The sequence below is a fragment of the Chelon labrosus genome (genome assembly GCF_963514085.1).
Source record: "Chelon labrosus genome assembly, chromosome: 12".
In the NCBI taxonomy this organism is placed as follows: domain Eukaryota; kingdom Metazoa; phylum Chordata; class Actinopteri; order Mugiliformes; family Mugilidae; genus Chelon; species Chelon labrosus.
This window is the reverse complement of record NC_140345.1, coordinates 26,949,609-26,966,371: the sequence shown is the minus strand read 5'-3', so window position 1 is coordinate 26,966,371 and position 16,763 is coordinate 26,949,609. Positions and strand designations below refer to the sequence as shown.

Below are 16,763 nucleotides of genomic sequence, written 5' to 3'. Positions count from 1 at the left end.
GCAGTGCATTTTGACTTTAAGCATTTTACAGTGTAATCATCTATTAGTACTGTTAAGTAAGACGTCTCAATACTTCTTCAATCACTGCTTCAAGTCCAAATTGCAGAAGAAACCGCTCTTTATTAAGCTAATCCCATCATTGATTTCATTATCAGCACATCTCTCTGCCTCTCCCCATATGCAGGGTTTCACTAACTTTCAAATCAATGTTGTTGTTTTTTCTATTTATTCAGAAGGAGCAGTAACGTTCGATGTTCAATCAGCGATAGACACCAAGCTGATGTTTCTGGGTGTTTATTGATTCCAGTAAGATGAGGATTATGACGATCATCAGCCTAACCAGCCTCAAATCCATCGTTCATGCTTTGACTGTTGTTAAGGCTGAGACTCAGAAACACAGGTACACAATGATCTGGTGGAAATCATTTGTTTTTTCGTTAAAGAAGAGAGTAAAATTAACAGTGAGTCACATGATTTTAATCTTTGAGATTGGTCCAAAGACTCAAGTTCAAATTTAGGTCTAAAGAAAGTCAACAAATGTCTGACTGGAATCTAAATCTCTGCCTTTCTCTAACATGAAACTGCTGAACAATTCAAAACATGATGAGATCTTGATTCAGTCTGTCCTGTTGTTTCAGAGTCATCAAGTTAAAGAATAACAGATTTTAATTTGAATGGACTTCTACGTACAGATCAACGACGTGTCCCAATGACATTATAAGAACGTCTTTATCTTGTGAAGAAACCAATGAGTCGTTTATAATATGTTCACATCAGAGGCTGATGAGCTTGACGTGCTCCCGGGCTTCATGAATGCACCAGGCAGCAGCTCGTTATCACCTGCTGAGAGCTGATCGACGCCCCGCTGCTCTGAGTGACGCAGAGAGAAACACCCTTAAAATCAATCATGTCAGCTTCTGTCAAAGTCTACATTTTAGCATGACATCCATGCCGATCAGCCACAACATTTAAACCATCTCCTTAATATTGTGTAACTCATGGGCCTTCAAATTTGTGTCCTGTGGTGTTTGGCACAATGTTGTCAGTAGGGGGCCTTTGAGGGGAGGGGCCTCTGTGGATCATCTCACAGATACTTGATCAGTTTGGGATCTAGTGAATTTGGAGGCCAGGTCAACACCTTGTGCTGTTCCTCATGTTTATTTTTTGAGTTTTTGCTATAGGGTGGGGGGCGCCAGAGAATGGACATGGGCCTTCTGAGGGTGTCCTGTGGTGTCTGATCAACAGAATGTTGTTAGTGGAGGAGTGTCATTGCTATAGGGTGGGGGGTGCCTGGTCTGGTCTAGGTGGGTGCTACATGTCTAAGAATCCACACCAATGAATGCCAGGTCCAAAGATTTCTCAGCAGAACACTGAATTGCCACTAGATTGCCTCAATGGTGGTGCAGTGGTGTGGTAGTTAGCACTGATGCCTCACAGCAAGAAGGTTCTCGGTTCGAATCCATTGGCAAACCAGGACCTGTACCCCAACTCTCACACAATGACAGCTGGGATAGGCTCCAGCCCTCCAGAGGACAAGCAGTTACAGAAAATGAATGAACCAATATACATGTATATATCCACCAAGAATTGAGACACTTCATCACGTTACAGAAGGTGAATGAATGGTCAGTGTTATTTACTTCTCCTGCCAGTGGTTTTAATGTTGTGGCTGATTTGTGTTCTTCTGTTCGTGGTTTTAAACTCAGTCAGATTTATCTGAATATTTCTCCCTTTTTAGTCTAAAACCACAATACTCTCATGCTCACCCCTCTCACCTCTCCTCCACTATTTTTCTCATTTACTTCGTAACAAGGCAGAGGCTTTTAATAGAGAGAGGATTAATAGGGGGGTTTGAGGTTTGCCACAGAAGAAGTTCAAATTGGAGGCCGGCCTTGGAGAAATCTTTATCAATGTTTAATCACAGGAACTCAGCTCCAGTGTTGGTTGCTGAGCTGTTACTCAAACACGACCCCTGAGACTGCTGCTACTTCTGCTAACTACTTTTATACAGACTGCAAAGAAAACACTGGAGTTTTAAGGAGGATGTTTCTAGATTCCCCAAAAACATTTACCAGTTTACTGGGTCAGTCTTCCACCTCTGTAGATGGAGGAACTTGAGCTACAGCGTCGCTGACTTATGGATGCCAAGTCAGTGAAACATTTGTGGCACATTCCTGGGCTGAAAAAAGTGCCAAAAAAAATACCTCAACTGTCCACTAGAGGCTCCAAAAGCACATGAATCCCCATAAACATTAACATGTTTACAGGCTGGTATAAAATAAAACTTAAGGGTGACAGGTGGCTAGCCCAGGTTGCTAGCTGCTCACCTCAGCTCCACTCCACCATTTGCCCATTTTTGGACTGGTTAAGGCAGAGTTAGGCGTTGCAAAGATGGCAGCAAGCGGAGCCAGCAAGCTAACTGTGGTTTTATATATTCAGGGTGCAAAAATCATTGCGTATAAATTCATTAGCTGTTACCACTTATCCTTTAGAGCAGGGGTAGCAAACACCCGGTCTGTGGAAGGGTTCAATCTGGCCTGCGGGATGAATTTGGAAAGAGCAGTTTTTCCCAGAAACTGGAACCTATTCCTTATTTGTCCACTCAGGGTTGTATTGTTTTAGACAGAGTTGCAGACATCACTCAACAGTGAGAACCAGAACTAAACAGCAGACATTACAGGTTATCCATAAAATTAAAAACTAAACTAAAATTAGTTTGACACCCCTGGTCGAGAGGTTCAGGGGTGCTGAAGCCTATGCCAGATGTCACTGGGCCAAAGGGGGGCTACACACCACTACTGAATTGCACAATTAAATGCTTTGTTTTGTTATCAACGGTTTGTCAGATACCTCAACCCAAGAGAGCTCAAGTTGGGCTAGAGTTTAAGATAGCTTTGACTTTGCTGAGCTGTAACAGAACAATCTTGAATTACCTCCCAAAGTGTCACCCATCCTCAAATGCTAACTTTGAATTAGAAGAGTACCTGAGCAGCGACCAGTGAATCACCAATTGTGACTCCTTTCTACAAACAGAATGTGTTTCCAATGAGACATAATAAAATAAAATCACTGTAATGTGTTTTTACTGCATCTGTTACTCAGACAGGCTGAACCTGCTGATAGAGTTGATAGAAAGCAGGACAGCGCACACATTTGGAACGCATAAAAAACACACAACTTGTCTTTCCTGTGGTTTGTTTGAAAACAGAAAAAAAAGTAAAATGTGCAAAGAACACCAAGTCTGAAGACAAATTATAGTGAAGCCACAAAGATAAATTCCAGTAGGTTAATAGAAGAGTCTTATCTATTTCCTCCTTTTAATTCCAGTCGAGAAAGAGAGAGTCTTTATTTATTTACTTCCTAATTGAATTCCAGTAGCCGACAGAAGAAACCGAAACCAGTCGTCTTCTTTTCTCAATACGACCTGCAGAGCTGAAAAGTCTCTTTTTATCTCTTCTTGTGTACGGTGCACAGAGGTGGACTTGTGCTGGTTCGGATTTTGGTAGTTTGGAGTTTTACTCTTAAGAACAGACTCTAGATTAGATTGAGAGGATGCAAGTACGATCAGTCTGTATTTGGAACAACAGCGCACGAGATGACACCTGTGAAATACATTGTGGGCATTGTTGCCAGGTATACAATATGTTTCAGGGCCTATACGATATAAAATGGTTTGCCATCTGACTGACGATGAATAAAGCAGTTGTTTCATTCCTTAGGACCTTTCAGTCCAAAGTCCATGCAAGTTACCTCCCAAAGTGTCTTCAATCCTGAAATGCTTAATTTGATTTGGAGCAATACTTGGGCAGCGACTGACAACGTTTCAGAAGAACACAAGTACAGACAAGTATGCAGGACAGCATGGCCGACACCAGAGTGTTTCTATGTGACTACTTTACTTTAACTCTTGAAATAAATCCTCAAAATAAATCTTGCTCACCTGTGAGTTAAACCTCAGCTGACAAACGCTGCAGGACACGTGCTTCCTCTTGATGATGGTGGGGAGGCCGAGGGTGTGATGGAGGACGGCTTTCTGCACCGGGTCCATCTGGAGGAGGCACACACAGAGAGAGGCTAATTAAAGAAGGTGCTAACGCTGACCTGTAAATCAGCTTCAGTCCGCCGTCGCTCACTGGGCTGTGTGAGGAGAAAACAGGCTGCCCCCGGGGCGTCACGGACAGCCAGGCATCCATCTTTCACTTCAACAGGTGATTGCATGCTCAGGCATTAACACGCAGACATGTCAAGAATTAATTCTCTCAATTCTCTCACGTATGGAACACGAGTGGTTTTACTGTTTCTACTTGTACCAACATGAGCTCAGGAAAGAAACTATTAATTTAACCTGCTAGCGAGTGAGCCTGATGTTGAGTCATATCCTGTTCTCACGATTCTTTTGGATCAGATCACAAACTACAGAACGCTTAAAATGTACATAAATACTGTGCAAATGTCTTAGGCAATTAAGATCATTCCAGTCCACAGATGGAATGGAGATGGAGAGAGGGACACATAGCTATTAGCATGCCCTAAAGTAGTAGCATACAAATGCATGAGTAGTAATAGAGAAGAAATTAGATAAGAAATTAGAGGATAGGTGCTCAGTGCTAGAGAGAAGAGAATAGAGGATAGGTGCTCAGTGCATCGTCCTCCAGCAGGCTAGGTCTATAGCAGCATAACTAAGGGATGATTCAGTGTCAGCTGAGTCAGCCCTAACTATACGCTTCATCTGAAAGGAAAGATTGAACAGATGGTGGAAAGGGCCTTGTCCAGTTCTGGTTGAATATTTGTTCAGTTCTGGTTCAGGTTTTTAACTAAACCATGACATCTTTCTAAACATAACCAAACCGCAAATGAAAATAAAAGCAATAATACTATGAAATGGAAAAGTAAGACAAATATGTAGAAAAGTAGCGGTCCAACAAAGTCTCCTGGTTGATAGGTCTGGCTTTTCAGACTAGTCGTCCCACGCCCGCACATTTTTGCAGCGGAAAGTTGGTCTATACTCGACTGACGACGGACATAAGAGTAACGGTGATGACATCATATCTGAGCGCCGTGGAGTTGGATTTGTTTACAACAAAATGTCTCAGATTGAATTCAGAGTTGACTCACGCCCCGTAATGACATCCAAATTGTGCCTGAGTCTGGCTAGTCCTGACCTATTGACCTCTGATCTCAACGTCATGGAGTCAGTCCTGAATTATATGAAGAGGGAAGACAATAAGAGCATGGAACAAGTTCTTCAATGTGCTATGAACAACATATGTGCCAAAACTGGCTTTCAAACAGCACCAGTACTCCTCGGTGCACAAAGGACGGTCTCAACAGATACTGATTGGATTCTACGTCTTTGCTGCACCTAGTTTAAATGACAGCTAGAAAGCAACAAAACTGTAGGAAGGAACTAGAAAGGAAAAATACTGTATTTTAGCTTTTCAAAAAAAGCTACAAAAATGGAGCAAATGACTAAAAATACCAAGTCTGTTAGCAATAACCTGCCTTAAGAGCTTCCTTTCTGACTTCCATTTGTATATATTTCTCTGCCAGCTGATAAAATGATCAAACCTGATCAAAGCATTGAATGTTTTTAAATATGTAGACAAGCAAATCAGTAATGTAATTTTGTATCTAACACCTACATATGCTACAGTCTTCCACCTTTTCCTTTTGGGGAGATTTTATTTATTCATTTTAATAATAATGTTTCTCGATGTTGATCAGTGAGCACAGATTATCTCCCACCTCTTAAACCAGTTGAATGTTGTTGCTTATTTTCAGCGAAGACATACTGTATTGTGGTTGTGTTTATTCAGCAGATAGACTCTGCGGTGGCAATGCTGCTGCAGCCGGAGGACAATGTGTGGCACCTCATGTCCAGTATCTCACTCTGCTCAGCTCATTAAACCATAAGCAGTGGGAAAATAGAACAGTGTGCACGACTCTCTGCAGATATAAAACGCTTTATTGTGAAGTGGACTTGTGTGACACGTAGGCATAAGCGATATCAAGCTGTGGCCGCACAGATAATGACTGTTCTCCGGCCGAACTCACTGTTAATACGACAAAGGATAAAACACCACCGATATAAACAAAACACCTCCTGCTGCAAGGAGCGTGTACATCTACAGCTAGAGAACTTGCTAGTAGTCGTTTGGCTCTTTCTCGTCTGTTTGGTGTGCGTCTCCCTCTGAGCAGTGACAAGAGCTTTGGGGAATGAACAAACACATCTGCTTCTCTCTCTCGGAAAAGTCTCAATAGGCGCCGCTTGGCTGGCGAGAGTGGAAAGGTGCTGGCACTGCGTGGGAGGATTAATCCACCTTGACAATCGTGCAGCAGAAGGTAGGCGAAAGGATGTTGTACTGTCGCCCTGGGGGGATGCGTACTGAAGCGTTACTTGGGATTTCAGGGAGGTGGAAGAAGCAGCTTGAGATATTTGCTGAAGCACACAGTTGGCTTTTCTAATAGACAGATTCCTACAGTCCTTTGGTGGAGGCTGTAGTCAGCATTAACCTATGCTGAAAGGTATTTTGGGTATTTTGCATTGGTGGAAAAATGAGACAAACCGTTCTGAAGGGGCCGAAGCAGGAAGACAAGTAATCAGGTGCAGGTGACAGCAAAGACTGCAAGGTAATTTGCACAAGACGTGCAGAAATCTGGCGTCTGTGTTTGTGCTGGTTCCAAATTGAATGAGGAGCAGCTGCAGGCGACGGGGTCAGGCGATCTCCCGCGATCAGGTCAAGGGTCAATCAAAGCCAGGCGATAAGACAGGGAATGCAAAAATTCCCAAAAACTCAGTTGAAGAAGAAGGAGCTTGAAAAGACTAATAAAAAAACGACAAAGTTCGGACATTGTCCTGACAGAAATCCTAATCTGGGGACAGATGCCAGCATCCGTCCATGGATTTGGATGCAGTAAACACTTTAAATTTCTACAATGGTTGGACAATTCTTTGTACCAACTGCTTCTGCATGAGTACAACCCGAGTCTTTTTTAGTCTCAGAGCGAGAAAGGCTCAGGAAGAGTGAAACATTGAGGCTTAGCCAGAGGCTGATTTAATGCAGGACCGTTGTAATGGTTGTCTGGAGTTAGGTGATCTCAATACGGTTCTGACCACAACAGAGACGGGATAATTAAATTTGAGAAGAAAACACAAAATATTCCTTTGAGTTTTACTTCTTCTTTAAGTCAGCACAGAGGGCACAATCTGTACCAGCTGAAATACACTTCATTTTCTTCCATTTTTTCTTTTTTTTATCACTTCTGTCTTTACTGTTTGTCTGAAATGAAGTGAGTTGTAACAGTAATTGTGACTGTTGTAGTCAGTAATTACTGCCAAAGCGATTCTTCTTGGTTTTATAATCAAATTCTTGTTCCAATAAAATTATCTTCTCTGACACAAAAAAGAAAAGAAAAGCAAAGGAAAGAAAAGGCAGCTATTGAGCTGTCACAGAGATGAGATAGTCTCTAATGAATCGCTCACAGCGCTCATGTTCACAGACAATACGCAGGATCACACAGAAATCCTCGGTGGGTGTTTTTCAAACACTTCTAATCCACTGTGGCGATTATCAGTGAGGAATGCTTTTGTGCTTCAGCTCTGCAGCAAATTCAGAGGAGTATTTATTTTATTTATTTTAATTGGACGTGTCTGCAGAATGTGTGCTGCTGCAGAATAAGTCCAGCTGGACGTGAGGCTCACAAACTGCTAACGCCAGGACAGATGATAACGTCAAGATGATCAATTCTACTGCAGAGTTCAAACGGGACGCATGACTTGGGACGACGTGTGCACAAAATACTTGGTAGCATCATGAGAACACCACTGTTAGGTAACTGTTGCTGGCTAGAAGCCCCTAAGGCTAACACTTAGCAAGCTAACGAGGGGGTAGCTCAATGTAGGAAATGTAAAGGTGAAATAAAAGTAGTAGCGGTTCCCAAAGTGGAAGGTGCGCCCTCCTTTTGAGGCGGGGAGCTATCGCAAGGGGGTGCGGAAAGACAGTTGAATGAGGCTTGATTGAGCACTGCTAGCATACCATGGAGAGGTTTGTGAGAAGGTGAGGATCTCTGTCAAGCAAAGAAAAGAAATTATGACAAGGCATATATCACCCTCGGTCTCACCAGTAGAGACCACAGTCTGTTGTGTGTCTAAAAGTATTCGATTCAAAGACAGCACATCTAGAGCATAATCCAAATGCTGCGATGGTTAATGAAGCAAGAGCAAGTTAAAGGTAAGTCTTCTACAACACAATCCCAAGGTTCATCTATGATCTGTCAAAGGACATAGAGGCCCTGCAGATGAATACAAGTTTCCACTTACAAGGTCGTGACTACCCCAAGAGGGCGCTGTTCATGTGGATTTTTCTCGTCAACACATATAAGTGTAAAAGTATGTACCGTCCCAAACTTTAAAGCAGCACTTGTGAATATTTTTAGCTACACGTAGTGCAACAGGAGCCGTTTGCAGGGATGAACTTACTTAAAATCATCACCAGATTTTAGCTACTTTGAGCTCGCAGTTTTTTTTGCAGCTATCACTGCTCTAATTTCTAGCTGCAGCAACATCTAGTTGGATGTCTTCGTCTTCTCCCGCTTATCCGGGACCGGGTCGCGGGGGCAGCAGCCTCAGCAGGGAAGTCCTCTCCCCAGCCACTTCCACCAGCTCCTCTGGAGGAACCCCCAGGCGTTCACAGGCCAGACAAGAGATATAATCCCTCCATCGTGTCCTGGGTCGGCCCCGGAGCCTCCTTCCGGTGGGACATGCCCGAAAAACCTCTCCCGGGAGGCGTCCGGGAGGCATCCTTACCAAATGCCCTAGCCACCTCAACTGGCTCCTCTCAACGTGGAGGAGCAGCGGTTCCACTCTGAGCTCCTCCCGTATGTCCGAGCTCCTTACCCTATCTCTAAACTCATTTTGGCCACTTGTATTCTCGTTCTTTCGGTCATTACCCAAAGTTCATGACCATAGGTGACGTTTGGAACGTAGATCGACCGGTAAATTGAGAGCTTCGCCTTTTGGCTTAGCTCTCTCTTTACCACGACAGGCCGGTTAAGCATCCACATCACTGCAGGCGCCGCTCCGATCCACCTGTCGATCTCCCGATCCATCCTACCCTCACTCACGAACAAGACCCCGAGATACTTGAACTCCTCCACTTGAGGCAGGACCACCCTTTTCCGACTGAGGACCATGGCCTCAAACTTGGAGGTGCTGATCTTCATCACACCTAGTTGCATGTGCCAGCAGCACATATATCGTCTTTATAAAAGGGTAATATAATATGCCTGTGTTGTGTTCAAAGCTTGTCCACGGCCTCGTTTTAGCTGTTAAAAGCACTTCCAGCTAGAAAAAGAAACTTTTTCAGGCGTCGCAAAACCGAGGCACAGTCGCACCTCTTGCGTTGAAAAAATGTTTACACCTAAATTAAATTTTTGCAGCTATTCCGATTCGACTGCGGAGAGAAGGCAGCGGGTGGATCGAAGCTTTCACAGCCTCAGCAGGTAGAATGACCTATAACGCACGCCGCCTCGACAGATGGAAAAATTGGAATGCATTGTCAGCTGTTAATGCAGTCACCGAAAGAAAAATAAAAAAAACGTTTGAAAATTAAATGAAACGTTAAAAATATTCAGCAGGCTGATTTTAATGAGCTGGTATCAATGAGGAACCTCTAGGATTTTAGAGATGGTAAAATACCAGATTTCTTCTGTGCACATTATGAAAGATGCTGCACTAGACGTGTAGGCAATGTCAAACAGGTAAAAGCAAATGGCGCCCACTTCTTAGAGTAAAATACACTTGATGAGACACAGTGAAATGTGCAGGGATCAGCCTGAAAACTCTGCATTACATTACCAGAGCAGCGACTCTCTGGCTCGCTCTTTCTCTCTGACTTTTCCCTGACACACTTTGTTGCTGAACTGGAGAGAAAGAAAGCGTTATGCAACAGTCCACCTTTGTACTGTAAATCTCACCCAGCTCTTTGGGAAGGGAGAGGAGGATGACACATGGTGTTGGCGAGGCCTGCTGGCAGGGGAAGCACTACAGCAGAGAACCAGACTCTGCCTCTGCAGCCTGATGGGAAAGCGGGGCCCGAGCTATGGAAAGCCAGTTAAAAACATCTGGGCCACAACAGAATGGGTGACCTCTTACTAGAAACACGCACCGAGCTAGAAACATGTTATTCCTGCTCCGCTCTCTTGCAGCTGCTGTGAAATGAATCCGCTGCGATGAGGCCACGAGAAATGGCATAATCCAGCAGAATGATCAGCGGAGGATTTAGCAGGCGCTCGTGGAAATGTCATAAATCAGCGTGCATGGGACGCGATCAAGAATTCTTTCCATTCCGCTATTCTTGGCACGGCTGCTAATTTACCCACAGTCCGGCACAATTACTGAGCATCTTTCCATGTATCTTTTTAAGTAATCTAATTCCTCCCTGCTCTCAAACATGATGTGTTCAGGGCTCATGAGCAGAGAGCAGCTGCAGCGCCGGGGACATGTTATTCCCCGTGCTCCAGCGCCATCAGCCACCCACTGAGACGCACACTCCACATGGGCCACGCCTGCTGGAGATCGCAAATGTACCGCGACACACACACACACATATATATATATATAATCCACTTGAAAACAAAATAACACCCCCGCACGCCACAGCATATCAAATATTCTGCAGCCTGCAGCGGACTAGAGTCCACTATCTCAGGCAGCTTCAAACTCATCTTGCAAACCACTTCCTAAAGCTATAACATGCTTTTTTTTTTTTTTTTGCTCAGATGGTCAAGTATCCAGCACCGTGACTTGTCGATCATCCTGATGAGCTGTCTGAATTGAAACGGCCTCTGGCCTGAGGATACGGTAACCGCAAAGCCACCGCAGACAAACAGAGAGCAGATGGTGAAAACACTCAGTTGGCAATTAGAGAAAAGGAAATGTTTGCAGGGCTTTTGAACAGGTCTTGCAGTCACGTAAGCCTCCTTAACGTCATCACGAAAAGTCATTTTAGGTGTGTTTAGGGCATCACGCGGAGAACAAACTATCACGCTAGGAGAGGAACGGTCCAAACGGTCCAAACTCCCTGCAGTAACAGAGAGGAAGAGGCTACACATCAACAATTTGATAAAGTTATTAGACATTTAGCTGCAGTACACGGAGAAGGCTTCAGAAAAATACCTGCTATACTATCCCACACTTAGATGATGCTGAGTAGCTGCCTGTTTTTATACAGGCTATACATATCTGCAGCACAGTATGTAGTACATGAGCTGTCTGTTCTCAGCATATGTATTCCGGTCAAGAATATAGATTTCATTACTTTCTACTGTGTTTTTATTAGTGACGTCATCAGAGACTAGTCAGTGACTTTCATCACAGTCGACTTAAAAAAAAATCTGAAGTCGTGCGACCCCTAGCTTCTGCTGCAGCGTGCAGCTACATTTCCAGCTTTAAAACTCTCTAGAAGAGGTTTATTGTGTTTTTCTAGACTAACTAATCGTTTTTCGACCAGCAGAGATCTGGTTCACCAGCAGCAGTTCCACATTGAAGTCCGGTAAGTGGCTAAACTTCGGCTGAATGTGGCCCTCGCCAACTCTTGGGCAAGTTCTGCGTACAACTTGCTTTCAGTCCTCGAGATTAAGCAGACGTCCACAGTGAGATTAAAAGCTGAGTTTCTCCAAACGACCAGGCAACACACTTCTACGCCGTTTTGTGCTCAAATGTCCACTTGAGGCCGGATCCAAAAGCTTCTGAATATCCGCAGACCTCCATGTTAACAAGCAGAAATAAACATGTTTACAGGTAGGAACATTTTGTTCTCCATAGCTAATTTCTCCATTCATGACAACTGTAAGGGGAGGAACTCTTCTTCTATATAACTCAAATGTTTAAATTCCATCAAGGCTAGAAGTTATATATTGTCCTCTCATGTAATCTCACCTAAGCTCCACTCATGCTCCGCCTCTTTGACGCTTTTTGAATTAGCTGAGAGATCAGATTGTGCATTAACACCCGTCCTGGGCGATCCAATCGCAGCAAGCCAGCTTTAAGTATGTGTCCCCAGCCAGTACTTCAGATATGATCTCAGTTTTCACACTCTGTACGTAAATAAATATCGACCATATTATCGTTAGCAGTGCACATAATCATTTGGAGCTGCTGTCTGTAATAGATCTATAGCTGTTTCATAACCAAGAACGTCTGTTTGTTGTGTGTGCGCCATGACTTGGCTGTGGTTGTGTGTTCCTTTTCTCCTCCACAGATCAGCCTTATTGAGTAGGTGGTCTTTAATGTGACACAGGACTCATTGTGTGTTCACACCTGTACTTGAGCGTCTCTGAGCGTCAGGAAACCTATGACGTGGCGACATACAGTCAGTGGTTTCCTCTGGTTTAGTACATGCCCAGTTATAACCAGCACAGATCTGGTTCTCCTTGGAAAGTAATATTTTAGCTTCTGAACCAACCCATTATCCACCAATAATGCCCAGTACTGTGCAAAAAAAAAAGAATCAAACCAGTTCTCTGTTGGTTGGAACCCCCTATTAAAGGCGTTCAGTCATAATTCATAATCTAAATGCAGATTTAAAAGCTTGTAGATGAAGGAAAAATATCATAATTTCTCATTTGGATATCATTCTATACATTAGATTTGTGAGAAAACCAGTTCAAGGTCTGTTAACGATGTAAGTATATCCGCCCGTGTGTGTCTCCTTTCATTCTTTCCTCCGTCTTTGATCTGCAGCGATGTGCTCCTGTCAGGGGGAGACGTCGGCGGAGTGTCGACCGAGACGGAGAATAAGCAGGTCATTTGCTGGATTCTATCTGACAGTCCTGCAGAAAGCCTGTCCATTTCAAAGTTCAGCCGCTGCCGCCGCCTCCCCCCGCTCAGCTCTCCCCGGATAATGTGACAGAACAAGACAGCGATGAGGCGAGACGTCGGTCGAGACTGTCCAACTTACAGCAGACGGCTGATAAAAAGGGTCAAAAACTAACTCTGAGTGCTATCTGTTTTGGCTGCGCAGGGATTCGTTTGTCATCCGCCTCTGATGCGGCATCTGTGTGTGTGACAGCGAGGGAGTTAAGTGCCAAACAAATAAGCCCGGATCTAAAATACACAGAGCCTCGCATAATCAATTATTTGACATTTTGGTTTAATTCCTCTGTCTGATCCCTTTACAAGGAGATTACAATCACTTTGAAGCAGCTGTAAGTCACAGTTTTACTGCCAGACACCATTAAATGGGAGTTGATTCATCAGAGCCAATAACTGTGAACAGGAAACAATAGAACAGTTACTTATGAGTTGGCTTTGGAAAAATTTAATTAGAGATATAACATGTATATATATGTAAGTTACACTGGTCAGCCACAACATTAAAACCCCTGACAGGAGAAGAAAATAACATTTAAACCATCTTGTGACAATTCAATGTTCTGATGGGAAACTTTAGGACCTGGCATTCATTGGTGTGGATGTTACTTAGACATGTAGCACCCACCTAGACCAGACCAGGCACCCCCACCCCATAGCAATGGCACTCCTCCACTAACAACATTCTGTTGATCAGACACCACAGGACACCCTCAGAAGGCCCATGTCCATTCTCTGATAAGTCACCACAAGGGAGACCTACACAATGTTAGGAAGGTGGTCATAATGTTATGCCTGATCGGTGTACGTTGACATATCTTTGTTTTAATCCTGAAATCTTATCTTATCTTCAATGTGTGTGAGTTTGTAGAAAAAGTCATAATCCATAGTAAACAAATACATTTATTTTCCGGCCGAAAACATTTATCCAGATTTTCGTTGTCGCTCTGACTGCCAGCACTAACAGATACCTTGTTTACCTCCTCTATTTGAAATGTGTGGCTTTTATGACTTATTAACTTCAGTCAAATGTGTGTGTGTGTGTGCGTGTGTACACAACACAATAACAGCACAGCTCAAACCTTTTCATTATGCATGCATATACATAATTGATGCGGTCAAACAAATTACAGAACACCGAGCCTTCAAAGATCTCTGAGGTGTAAATCTGCTCTCGGCTATCCTGCTTTTCAAACACAACCACTTTAGGAATAATGGCCTCACACCGGAGCGGTCCGTGTTGTTGCTGTGAACACGACTCGCGTGAGTGTTTACAATTAAGTGTATGATGAGATTAAAGCCGCTAATGTTGCGTTCACACTCAGCGTCGGCCGAGTCGCTGTTGGAGAGACGCTCAAGCACTAGGTGGCGCCAAGCAGGGGTTTGGAACGGGCATCGACCATATATACACAACGTGGGAATGGGTGAAGCTGAACCATGTGACATGTCACTGCATCGTAATGACCTCGAGAAGGCTATTCACGCTCTAATAAGCTCCAGACTGGACTACTGCAATGCCCTGTATACTGGTGTCTCCCAGTCCTCTGTTGGCCGTCTTCAACTTGTCCAAAATGCAGCTGCCCGTCTTTTAACGAGCACTAAAAAAAGAGAGCACATAACTCCTATTCTCTATTCCCTCCATTGGCTCCCGGTCCATTTTAGAATTCATTTTAAACTTTTAATGTTTGTTTTTAAAGCTCTTAACGGCCTCGCCCCATCTTACTTATCTGAGATGCTGACCATTCGTGATTACAGTAGAACTTTGAGGTTATCAAATCAACTCATGTTGGAAGTGCCCAGGTCAAAACTTAAACACTGGGGAGGCCGAGCCTTACTTAAAACGCATCTTTTTAAAATGGCTTTTAGTACCCAGTAGTGTGGTGACACTTTTATATTTATTTTTATTTATTTTTATTCTATTTTTATTTTACTTTTTATCCTCTCATTTATTGTTTTTAGTTTCTTGTTTTTTAGCTTTGTTTTATTACTGTACTTGTTTTCCGGTGTGTTGTTTTAAATCGTTGTTTAATCTTTTGTAAAGCACCTTGGTTCACCTATCGGTCGATGTAAGGTGCTAAAAAAAAATTTACATTTTACATTTACATTTACATGAGGGGAACGAAAACAGTTGATGCAACTTTAATGTCGCGCATCCTGCCCAAACGGTATCAGACGCTTCATATCACCAGCTTCTGTTGAAAATGTATTCCAGCTTGTCGCTCTCTAAGGGTCAAAGGTCAAAGAGGTTTTTATTTTCACTTCAAGACTTAGGAGCATAAGGGGCACGTGTGCAAGCTTATGCAGACGATACAAAACTGTGCAAACAGTGGAAACTGTGCAAGAGCGAGAGACAGTGCAAAGACAAACAATATAATCCGGACAGTGCAAAACACTTAAAAAAGATGTTACATAGAACAGAGAGCAGCACGGACTAATGAGCAAACTATGAGTGAGCAAAGTATGAATTAGGGTGCTTGCTCTCTGTTAGGCAGGTGGTCATAATGTTATGCCTGATTGGTGTATACTGTAGGTACCAGGCTCGTTCTAACGGCGAGGAACAAACCACACAAAACAAGGCCACAGGCGCTCGCGGACGTCCCAATACCTGCCAACAAGCGACAAACAAAACTCATTATCGCCGTCAAATTTATCAAAGACTGACCCAGAATCCAGAAGGATTCACTCTGAGGTGCAGATCCATAGGAATTTTTTTATCATCAGTGCATCATTAGTGGATTTCAGTAAGGTGATTGGACACACCTTGATGACCCAGGTGTTCATCTCAAGCAGCAGCACCTACTTCACACCGATCCAATCTGTAGAAGAGCTCTAACCGTGAGTCACATAGCACCGTCTATTTAAAAAGCACTGCGGTCTTAATGGACCCAGGGGCACATGAAATAACGTATCCTGGTTTCAAATTTAAAACTGCAAATGGAGAAAATGAATCAAACTGACCACACATACGTTTCCTATAGGAACTTTATTTGCAGTGACAGGTTTGGAGGCTTTATAACGACGTCTGCTGCAAAGACGTATGCCATGCTACTTCTCTGTAAGAGTGCAGAGGCTCTGGATAACACACAACCATCCAGCCAGTGTCTGTGTTATATACAAGCCAGTTTATATTCGAGATGTAGTGTTTATACTTCTGTGTGTTCTCATCACACACTCCCGGCTTAAGAGGGATATATTCTGCACAGGCAATATGGCAGCGAAAGTTTACTTCAATATCCGTCAAAGTACATATAGAGAGAACGAGTGGTCAATGAGGGCCCCACTGCTGAGCTTTAAATGCTGTGTTCACGGTCGCCAGACTCACTTAGCCTACTATTAACTAAAGTGGGATGAATGACCTGTCAAATATAATCCACCCCTCTATGCGTTTCCCGATTACCTCCGCCCGCCTGACCCAGTCCTTCAGTTCATCACGGGCGGGCGTAGCCGACTGCTGCCACACAGAGAGGACTTCTTAAAAACTCGAGAAGGGTAAAGCCAGGGCTGAATGGTGGGGGTTCATTCGCTTAAAAGCAGCAAGGAGGATGGGAAAAATACTAAATGGAATAGGTGGAAAATGTGACCGTGAGTCCAGCTTCGTACAGAAAACTATCAAAATAAAAGCTGTAAACTGAGTTTCATCCATTTGTTATTCCTTGAGCTCACTTCTTGTTTTATTTTGGAAAGATCTCGTGTCATTCTGGTGGGTTTTACTTTTGTGATTGCTCCTCCTTCATGATCCTCACCTGTGCCTTGTCAGCTCTCCTCCTCCCTAATTAGTTCCTCCTGTGTCTCGTTACCTGGTCTGTGTATATATAGTCCTATCTTTCCTCCTTTTGTCTGTTCAGGTACTCTGCATGTACCTGTTGTGTCTACCTGATGTTTCTTCGTGCCT

The 16,763-nt window shown here is 43.5% G+C and overlaps 1 protein-coding gene across 1 annotated transcript in view; it reads right to left on the bottom strand.

Moving 5' to 3' along the window:
* The window catches only part of znf385d (zinc finger protein 385D), an 87,728-nt gene that overhangs the window by 40,716 nt on the left and 30,249 nt on the right, over positions 1 to 16,763 (bottom strand). The window contains exon 3 of the mRNA XM_084556810.1: positions 3,941 to 4,048. Coding sequence (XP_084412936.1) covers positions 3,941 to 4,048 — 108 coding nt within the window. The remainder of the gene's footprint in view (positions 1 to 3,940; positions 4,049 to 16,763) is intronic.